Here is a 10658-nt window from a genome sequence, read left to right as displayed (position 1 = left end):
AATTTCTGTACAGCACCCTTTTTTTTATGTTTGTAATAAATCTTTCTACACTTACATTTCTGATGTAGTACAGTTCTTGAGTTGGGGTGATGCTGCTGGTGTGGTGCTGCTTTTGGAGCTGCTGTTGATGCATTTGGCTATAACCTTCCTTCTGGTTTCCTAGGTTTGACAGTGGTAGCATCTCTGGGCACATTTGAATACTTCCTTCTGATCCTCCTTAGCTTGCTTTTACTCTGTTCCAGTTGCTTGCAGTGCTGTTTAATCATTCTGAGTTCATCCAAGTCACAACTGGACTCCGTTTGCGGTATTACTACTCACCTTTTCTTCCAGAAACTCCGGCCAGGCAGTGATTCAGTTGTTAAGTTGTTGATGGATAGGTGGCCTGTGTGCTCCTGATTGTTTTTGAAGAGGGCAGAAGCCTTATCCACCTGAGATACAATGTCCCAGTGTCGACCGTCAGGGCCTGTAGTGGTGGTCCTTCGGTGGTGGGGAATGATGATTGTGAAACTGACAATGCTGTGGTCAGTCCAGGTGATGGAAGTGGATGTATTCACAGTGATAGCCATTTAATGTGGTAGAAACTGGGTCCAGGATGTGCCCAGCAGAGTGGGTACAGCAATGAGATGTGCTAGGTGAGTCCGAGTTTTCTGAAGCTCTCTAGGACGGTGACTGAGTTGGGGGGGTAGTTTCGGACAAGTCTTCTAAGTGAAAGTTGAGGTCCCCTAGAAAAATGTAGGCACCTGAGTCGATGATTAGGAGGGTGACAAATTCCAGGAAGCTGATGGTGAAGTTGGCCTGGTGTCCTGTACAGTCGATAAAATAGGGGTGCACCCAGGTGGACGATGGCTGTGATTTGTAGTTTGACGTGGAGGTGTTCCATAAAGTCTGTTCCAGTTTCTGTGTTAGTGGTGCCGTTGGAAGAGTCCTTGAATACTACGGCAATTCCTCCTCCAGGTCAGTGTTTTCAGTTTTGCTTGATAATCCTGGGGATGGCAGTGGCAATGTCTGGAGATGATGCTGTGGTGAGCCACAATTCAGTGGAGAAAAGGATTTCCGGGGCGGCATCATTCAGCAGGTCACAGATCTCCAACACAAATTGACAAGTTATGACATTATATTTATATAAGCATGGGTTAATGATGACAGGCTGTCAATTCCCTTCAGCAAGTTGCTTCAGGCTGTAATACTAAATCAAGAAGCCAACATCAGAAATGTATATCAGCAGAGGAAAAGGACCTCAGACTATGATATACCTTGAACAAATTGAAAATCAAACTATGATATCACTCCAGGATACTGAGATCTCACACACACACACAAATTCTTGTGATTTAGGTGTTAGACATGATTTTTTGTTAACCACAAATGCTGTCATTTTAGGCTTCCCGTTAATGTGCAAATAAAATTATCCCAATTTCTGGACCTCCCTCTTAGTGTGTCTAAATGTTCCCATGTATGGGACATTAATTATCCTAGAATGAAGGCCAGAGCTTTGATGTAGTATATCAAAGCTGCACAAATTGAAATGTCTTTGGTGCATTTGAAAAACTATTATTAGAGTTTACATACCTCATTATAATGTTTTATAAAACGGAGACATAAGCTAGAATTTGAGTCGCTGGCATTCAGAGTGCACACAGATCCATAGAGTGAGCCAACTGAGCTATTAAGTGCTGAAACATGCATGAGTGTTGCTGCTACCGATACTACCTCAAGAAAGGTGGTTGTTGCTCGTCAGATCTGCCACTTGCTTACTGGCTGAAAGTATGACAATTATACAAATCTCATGATAATGCAGTAAAGATTGTTGGGTCGCATTGAGTGCTAAACATTATTATCTCTCTGGAAACCTCAGAGATTGAGTTTTCTTTGACATCATCGAACTATGCTAGAAGAGTCTCTTCCCCAAACAAAGTGCATAACTGAGAGATTCTTCCAAAGCTGAGGGAGGGATTTTGCAGTTGCTATTATATTTAATTCTGATTGTGGATCACACCCAAAACTATGGGTACTTGGTTCAGTGCACTTTTCATATTCAAATTAGTTCCTCAAATATTGCAGTCCAAGAGCTTCAGTGGAATTGGAAATGTACACCTACACAATCAACAGCATTAGGTGACAGAAAATGCTCCTCTGGGGTGAGTCGCGATCTGGTTGACAAAGTCTCAAGCCAATGGGTGAAAGAGGCTAGTCCAAAAAAGCCAATGGCTGAAATGGATGGACTCTGTCCACTGTGTGCATATTGTACTAAAGAGGTCTGTTAGACATCTTAATTGTCACCTGAACCCTAAAAAGCATTGGCAAAGACAATCAGTCTCGGCAATGCTTGAGCTATTGTCGTTGTCAATGTGGATGTGTTTTACCATTGAGAAACTAAAAAATTATTAACAAGGAATGTAGTGAATCCGATCTTGTTTTAATGGGAAACAGGAGTTAGCTTAGCCTTCTGGCTTGCGAACCTGTGCCCCAGTCACCTAGTGACTTTTACCCTTCCTAGCTTGCTTTGTTTTAGTGCAATTATTTAATTATATGTTTCCAAGATGGCTGCATTGTTTCTAGTTAGGCCAATGTTTTAGTTTCACGTTATCAGTGCCACTGCGCTAAGGCATCAATATCAAGCAACAAAAATAAATAACTGCAGGTATTCACATAAGGTACTTTCCCTCTTCACGCCTTTGAGGGAATTGTTTACATAAATTGCCATCCTAAGCCTGTCTCGTTATCTATTGTTTGGGAAGAGACCTACATCAGGGGTCCAAGCAGATCTGTATAAATGCACCTCACTTAGACAGTCAGAGGGATTTCCGACCATATGCAATCGCTATCTATGCTGCACTTCACCTTGACGCTGACCCAGTCTTTGTGTCCCTACGGAGTCTGAGCTAGAGATCTCATTCCAAGGTAACAAGGGTTGGGGAGCTCTCTCATGGACATTGCATTAGCAGTTTAGGTTTAACACAGCTAGCTCTCTTTTAGGTTAGAGATTAGGTACATCATATTAGGGTATTAGGACATATTTCACATCTTATGTTATTGCAAGATGACAGGGGTCTTCGTATTAATGACTCATGTTCACAATTCTGTTTCTTGCATTATTCATTATCCTAATCATTGCAGACCATGCAATTTATGGTAGATTGCAGTTTTGTTAAATAAAACCCATTGACAACTTTACTGCATCTCCTTTATTGCCTGTGTTTGATTGAGACATGTTAATGTGAGAAAGGGGTTATCTCCGTTTAACCATGACACTCCCTGAGATGTCACACTCGTGAGTCCATGCGTAAAGGCTGCCACAAATCACCTTTTACTGTTTGGACTTTTGGTGAGGTGCTGCTTGTGAGCCGGGAGGATTGGGACGACAGCTGCGACTTGTTGTAGGACTGGCATAGTCACCTACAAACACAAGTACTGTCATCCTTAAACCAGCAGTCTTGCCTGCAGCAAGAATCAAACTATGACAGGAACAACCTAAACATTTCAGGCAGAGCGAAAATAAGGAAACACACATATATATATATATATAGATGCAAAAGAAACAAATGCATGCACAGTTTTACCTGAAAACATTTAGGTGGATTTACCAAAGTCCGTGTGAAATAGGGTATTAAAACAATATGCATAAATTCATTGTGCTTTCAGTAGCAGACTGCAACCTCGCAGCACTATAGTACAGAAGTCTCTATTCTCCAGTATGTAAAACACTTTCCCAGGGTGTAGGCTACGCTGTATAATTCTTTATGTAAATCAAAAAACTGATGCTGTGCTTCATTGAGCACGGTCTTTTTATTTGAAACTGAAACCCAGAAGATTTGACTTTGTAAATATTTATATCTGCTGCACTAATGATGACTAGTGTGAAGGAAGCCAAGATAAGAGACTGATGTGCCGAGCGCTCAGGCCGAACAATGATTTCAAGCAGTTAATCACCTTTTTGCCCCTTGGGAGTAAACATTTTATCTAGGTGGGAGACAGCTCTGCAGCAGCCAGGTGCGTCCAAATTCTTGTCCACATGCTCATTAAATGATTGTAAAATTGTCAAGCCTCGAATATCAGCTGGCTGCTGGACACGCCGCAACGCAGCACTAGAAAAATCGAACGTGACAAGAATTAGATTTTTTTTTTTTTAAACTACGCAAATTACGTTAAAATGTAAATATTAGATTTTAAAGCTAAAAATATTACGTTAAATATAAGGTAAAAGGCAAAACTGGCATTCCCAAGCTCCACAGCCAGAGCTTAAAAAATAAACACAAACAAATTAGGGAAGGCTTATAACACATTTTTTGCCTTTGAAATGTAGAGTGTATGCTTAAAGTTGCGTGCGAGAAGGGGTTATCTCGGACCTTTTATTTCTCTTGTGAGCACGACTTCCTCCGATCATCGGTCAGCAGCAAATTAAAAACAGAACTACCTCCCACTTTAACAGTGTCTGGCAGATGCCGGTGCCAACCCGACATTGTAATTACAGTGGGCCCGGACCCTTGCCGTAAAATAACAGGCAAGGTGCCGACCCCAGATTGTATTCATGACCACGGGCTACGCTGATAGAAAGAGACCATGTGGTCCACATACTCAGAGCTGAATGGGGCAGCGAAGCTTAACAGAACAGCCTAGTGAAAATTAATTTCCCGGCTCGTGGCGCATCCCCCAACTGAGAGCTGATGGCCAGCTAGTCAATAGCAGTTCATTGTAGTAGTTATGTTTACATTTATTTTTTTCTGTAATTTAATAAAAAGTTTTTTTTTTTTTTTTTAGTTTCTGCTTTCACTCACTGACTCGTTAAAGACAGCACCCTCACAAGGGAGAGAAGTAGCTACCCAACAAGCAACTAGTCCGCTCTCTGTGTAGACATTAGGGCTCTACTCAAGAGAGTTGTCAGTTGGGGGTGTGCCTGAGCACTGAGACATGTCTGTGGATGCTGCAAACTAGGCATTGGGTGGGGCACTAACGAGAGAGAGAGCAGGAGCGGACACCGGAAGGTGCGGTCACTTTGCACTTCCAAGTGTCGGTTCAGGAGGTTCAAGCGGGGCACGAACCAGCAGCCTTCGGAAAAACATGAATGTACTCCGGGACAAGAAGAAACTGAGCTAGCGGGGCCGGCAACAGCTTTTGAGCAGTGACCCATCCAAGTGACTGAGCTGCCCGCAAAGCAGCTGCCCGCAAAGCCGCAAGCATGCCAGCTATCTTTGCGGTAGAAAATGTGGAAGGATTCACGTGCAAATCTGTACGCAAGGCGCAGCGCCAGAAATGCGCCCAAGGCTCATCGCAGTTCTGCAGTCAAAGCAGTCTGGTGGAGCTCTCACTACTACGGCACCTCTGAGGTGGTGGGGAGGGGGGGGGGCATGTGCGGGTACTTGGAACAAGTCAGGCCTTGAAAAATCATTAAAATGTTACTAGACCTGCAGGTCGAGTAGCTTGAATAATCTACTGAACTTAACTAACGTACTTGACCCGGAAACAGGTCTCAAATTGTGTGATCCTAGGTAAATAATGTAGTTTACAGTTGCCTTTTTCTTTATTCTCACATATGAGTGCACCTTCAAATATGCGAGTTTAGCATTTTTGCTTTAAAAAAATCCTCTTTTGTTTGATTAAATACACTAAACGTTTGATCCATGTAGTTTACTAATAGCTTTTCCATCAGGGCAGGAGTGTTTCTCAGTTTATGTTTAAACATTCACGTTTAATAAATATATTACTAAAGCACAATGTGGTAGCACGCTGTCATTTACAGACCGTAAATTTCCAAGGAATGTCCAAAAACCTTCCCACTAACTTGCAGCTTTACTGATAAAACTATATAGTGTATTAACAATCTCTGAAAATTGGGTTTCAGAAAACATTTATCATCATTTGCACATTACCAAGTAAAGTGTTCTGACTTTTTCATTCTATTAAAAAAAAAAAATAATCACACAGGAGGTAGAAAAAAATGGTCTTTCACAGCTATTGAAATATATTTTGAAATGTTTGTAAAGCTGACTTAGTTATACAAATGTGTGTTAGGAAAAACCCGATATCAAAAGCTTTTCATTTCACATAGGTCAGACAGTTCCTGGAAAATCCTGGAACTCTGAAGTCATAAGGAAACTTATTTGCAGTTCAAAAAGACACACTGACTTTTGACCTCTGTCTCTGAACACAGAGCAAATGTGACAATAAGATTTAAAGGCATGTTAATTGCTAATTCAGTTTCTGAACAGAACACCTGTTCTCTTCCCACTCACCAGAAGGGTCGAGTGGAATCTAAAAATAGCTCGACCTCATAAAATAAAACTCACCATAGCGAGTGGTTGAGTAGATTTTTTGAGCCCTGTGAGTGAAACCAGACCAAATAATGACAGGGGAAAGCTGGACCACAGGAGGCACAGAGGACGAGGAAAGAACAAAAAAAAAAAAAAAAAAACTCAGTCTTTGAATGCAGAGCAAACGTGACTTCGTAAGAACAAGATTTACAGCCCTGTTTACAGTGGAGCTCAGTAAACCATGAGCACTCCTCTGAAGTGCTCCACTTTAAAGAAAAAAGTAGTTCCTGAACAGATGCTAAAATGGTGACCAGTGCATTTATATATTACTTAGTCCCTGCTCTTGGGAAGGGCTAAACAAAGAAAGAGGCGTGATAAATGCATGCCATGAACAAATGGGTAGAAAGAATAGGAGCACAACAATAGAGCCAGCAAATAGCAAGATTATGGGCGGCCTGAAGCCCACAAAGTATATACAACATGCCTCAAAGAGGCAGCACAATCGCGGTCTAGTCAACATTTAAACATTTCACTCCAGATAAAGTAGCCATCAAAAGAAAAAATGCATCATCCATAAAGTCGCAATTGCCAAAGAAGCACAGCGTGTGGAATTATGGGCACTGGTAAAATGAAACTGATGGTGAAGAACACAGATGAGATACAATATTGGACTACCTTATGCAAATATGTTACAGCAATTTTTGGAGAAGCTTTACAGTTCTGCCTCTGGTGCAGGCAATGCCCAACCAGCTGGGAAAGAGGGAGATCAAGACAACATAGTAAGAACCCACTGTTGCTGTTTGCCTGTTATGAAGATTGAGATAATAGCTAATTTTTTCAGCAAAGGTTGAGGCTGGTAAGGAAATCTATACCGGGATTCATATACGTAAACAAGAGACACATTTTAAGTAAAATTTAAACTTTAATAGATTTCATGATATAAAATATTGTTTGATATTCAGACAGAACCCAGTCTGTATTTGATTCCTATCATTAGGTGTTGTTCATAAAATATATATATTGAAATACCAAAGTAGATTTATCTGCTAACCAATTTGAAAAACAAAAATATTAACCATTCTATTTTTAGGGGTGCATTCCATCTTTTGCTCTACTAACCTAATTTTTTTATGAGCACATCTTGTGGAAAACATCTGTACTTATGGATCAGGTATAATTTGATTGACGCTTTAATAGAAAACTAAATATGGCTTATCTCTCCCCATTAATACCCTCTACTAGAAAATGGTACTATAAACTCTCCAATAAACATATAAAATAAGTACCAATTCTCACAGCAAACTTTTTACTGTCCATGTTCCCATTATGTTTGTTAAAACAGAATCTCCAGCACGAGTTTCAGAATCCCTATTAGTATAGTCCACAGGATAGACTCTTCCTCCTGAGCGGCATCCTGAGATGCATGACGTTTATTTTGATTGGTTTGTCTCTCTTCTGGATCATAGGATTCTTCCGAAAATGGATCTTCTTGAACTGTCCGATCATGGTATACTTTTATTTCAAATTCACTCTCCATGTGAGATGGATGACCATATATTCCAATCCCCACTGGCCGCTGGAAATAGGATGGCACGACAATGACATCCCTGCCACATGTCGTAGACTGTAATTCATACTCGTCAAAGCTGGGGTGGAGGGTAGCATCTGACACATACAAGTCTGCATCCCCTTTTGGGCTTTCCATTTCAAGAATTATCTTTCCTTCATGATTCAGTCTTAGGTAGCTGTAGTTTCCAGCACCAATCTGGCCTCCAACTATATGCAATAGCATCCATTCCTCTGGAACTTCATACGAATCAAAGCAATGCACGACAAAAAGGTTATGAGAAACTAGAAACAGCAGCAAGGCTTTCCTCCAAAGTGCACACATGGCGCCTGATGTCGCATTCACCAAACTTGTGTTTTTCCAGAATAGATTATGGACCATTATCCTGTTGATATAAAAAAAGTCACAATGTTTAAAAAGCACTCAAAATGTTTATTCATTATACAATAAAGGATTCAGATCTTATTATCCCATGTTGTGCTTGTCTCGAACACAAAAGGCAAAATTGTAGATAAACTCAAGGTAGCTTTTCAAGAGGACAAAAGTGCAGTCATGATGCCAAATCAGTTTTGGATTTCCTTTATTCTGTTGACTACATTTTACTCTGCCATATTAACGTATACTCCAAAACACAAAAGGCTATGTCTAATACACAGTACAGCATACTAAAATTCATGAACATAATGTGTTAAAGGTCATGTCAAATTTAACCATAGCATGAATAGGGTGCTCTCAACATAGGGAATTATGAAAAAGCAAGACACCGAGGAATTGCATTTTTTGTGAGAAAAGTGTGTGATGTGACAATGTGTTACAAGGAATAAAATACCCTCTGCTGTATCTTAAAAGGACATGGCAAGCCAACTCAGACTTCCAAGACCTTAAAATGAACTTGGCCTTTGGCCTCGTTCCTCTATATGGAAAAGGACCTCCTTCATGATTTGCAATATCCTTAAAAGATATGGCAGGGAGTAGTTTACCACAGTTATTGCACAGGCAGTGATATCAACTGCTTAGCTATGATTAGGGCTGACTTTCTACAGAAGAGACAGTTTCTATCTTATTAACAGTCATGTGGTGTTCTGATCTGGGTTCAGCATGGTAGGTTTTGTGCGAACGTGTCGGGGTTGGGGATGAGGTTGTTGGTTGAGAAATTAGCCTTACAGTGCATTTTGAAGGCCTCAAGCAGAGTCAATCAAGTTATAGATATTTAGATCATTATTCAAAGAATATGGGTTTGTAGACCCAAGTTTAAAAAAATTCTCAAAACCGATTGGACAATGGAGATTTTTTCTCCCATGCCGGACCCAAACATATCTAAATGGCTGGCTGCAAGAGCCATAAGATCTTAGTCGTAGCTAAATGAGAAGACCTAAGAAGGCTGAAGCTGGTCTGCAGTTGCTTGTGTTCTTTTATGGAGGGGGCCTTGCAGGGCAGTTTGAGATAGACTGTTTATGTAAGGACAGGGTCAGTTCCCATTTCCCTAAGACTGGTCTCTGCCTGGAGTGGCAAAGTGGGCGAAAGTGATCAGCTGGAATGCTACCCAGAGGATAAAATCTAACCTAAAGAAACTGGTTCTAAATGTTTTGTCTAACTAATGCCGACATTTCTTTCTTTTTTTTTTTTTTTAAATCAACATTGGATTCGACCATGTTGACTAAACCAACGTGGTGAAACCCATTCTTGATCTTAAAAAAAAAAAAAAAAAAAAAAGGCTGTTTTTATCCTCTTTAAGGGTAGTTTCCCTTTTAACCCCCATTTTTTCCTTCGCAATCCATTCACCCTCCTCTCCCCGCCTTAGCCAATCCCCATTGCCAAGAGACTTATTTTCGCCACTATTCACCAACGATTCTTCCATCAGCCTTTTCTTCATGCTTACGCCCCACCTCCCCCACCTTCTGTTTGTTGATAAAAAGGTAAGTGTTTCCATATTGTGGGAATGTGTTCAACTCTAAATAGCCTGCGTTATTTTTCTCAGGCATAGATGTCACACAACACCTCTTTCTTCCTCAGTTTGTTTTTATATGTTACATTTATTTTCTCCACAAAAATATTATATTTTTATGACACGGACACCGAGTCATTCTGACCTTTTTATAAAATGTTTAGTCAATCAATGTTGCTTTATTCGGCTATTAAAAGCCAAAGAAGTACACATGAAGGGTAAAAACATTTTTTAAAATTAGTACAATATATCACAGCAATTTAAAATACACTCACTTAAAAAAATAGAGAAATGATCTGCCAAGAACAACATAACATTTTCTAAAGAGTAAGATACATTTAGTTCAGAAAATACCTAGGTCTGGAACTAATTGAACAGTGCACTGTTATAAATATCAGTGATTAAAATGTAATCTTGCAGAAGAACAAAGATTAAAATTCATTTGCCAACCATATATCTTAAACCAAACTCAGCCGATATATACTTATGAACCATTAAAATAATCAATTTATTTTTCAAGAGTTGTAAATGCAATAGCTTGGGTCTTCATTTTCAAATAGTAAGAATCTTCAATAAAGGTAATACGAACATTATCCTTGGCAATGTGTATAGTCTGCAAAAGAACAAAAAATGAAGCATCAACTGTGAGGTTACACAATCACAAGAACAATGTATCAACTCTGAGTCTCTATGCCCCGCTTTGGGACAAGAGACTACAAAATGAGTTATGTTAAAATGGAATCTCACCAAATAAAATCAATAGCAATGGGTGGGGGACATAACAGAGAGGGTTCTATATGGTCTGTAGTTGCAAGTAATTGGTAAGCTGCCACTTTCTGCTTAGTACACTCCGCCACCTCCCTATTCCTTTTTAACGAGGCAAGATAGCTGCATTTCA

General features: G+C 40.0%; 1 protein-coding gene across 2 annotated transcripts in view; it reads right to left on the bottom strand.

The window, feature by feature from the left end:
- Positions 1 to 7150: 7150 nt before the first annotated feature.
- Positions 7151 to 10658, bottom strand: part of C5H6orf120 (chromosome 5 C6orf120 homolog) — a 33967-nt gene continuing 30459 nt past the window's right edge. For both annotated transcript variants that reach the window (XM_069234980.1, XM_069234979.1), the window contains exon 2: positions 7151 to 8200. In XM_069234980.1, coding sequence (XP_069091081.1) covers positions 7582 to 8196 — 615 coding nt within the window. In that variant the 5' untranslated portion in view covers positions 8197 to 8200 and the 3' untranslated portion in view covers positions 7151 to 7581. The remainder of the gene's footprint in view (positions 8201 to 10658) is intronic.

This window comes from Pleurodeles waltl, chromosome 5 (assembly GCF_031143425.1).
Source record: "Pleurodeles waltl isolate 20211129_DDA chromosome 5, aPleWal1.hap1.20221129, whole genome shotgun sequence".
Classification (NCBI taxonomy): domain Eukaryota; kingdom Metazoa; phylum Chordata; class Amphibia; order Caudata; family Salamandridae; genus Pleurodeles; species Pleurodeles waltl.
This window is presented reverse-complemented; position numbering and strand designations above follow the sequence as displayed.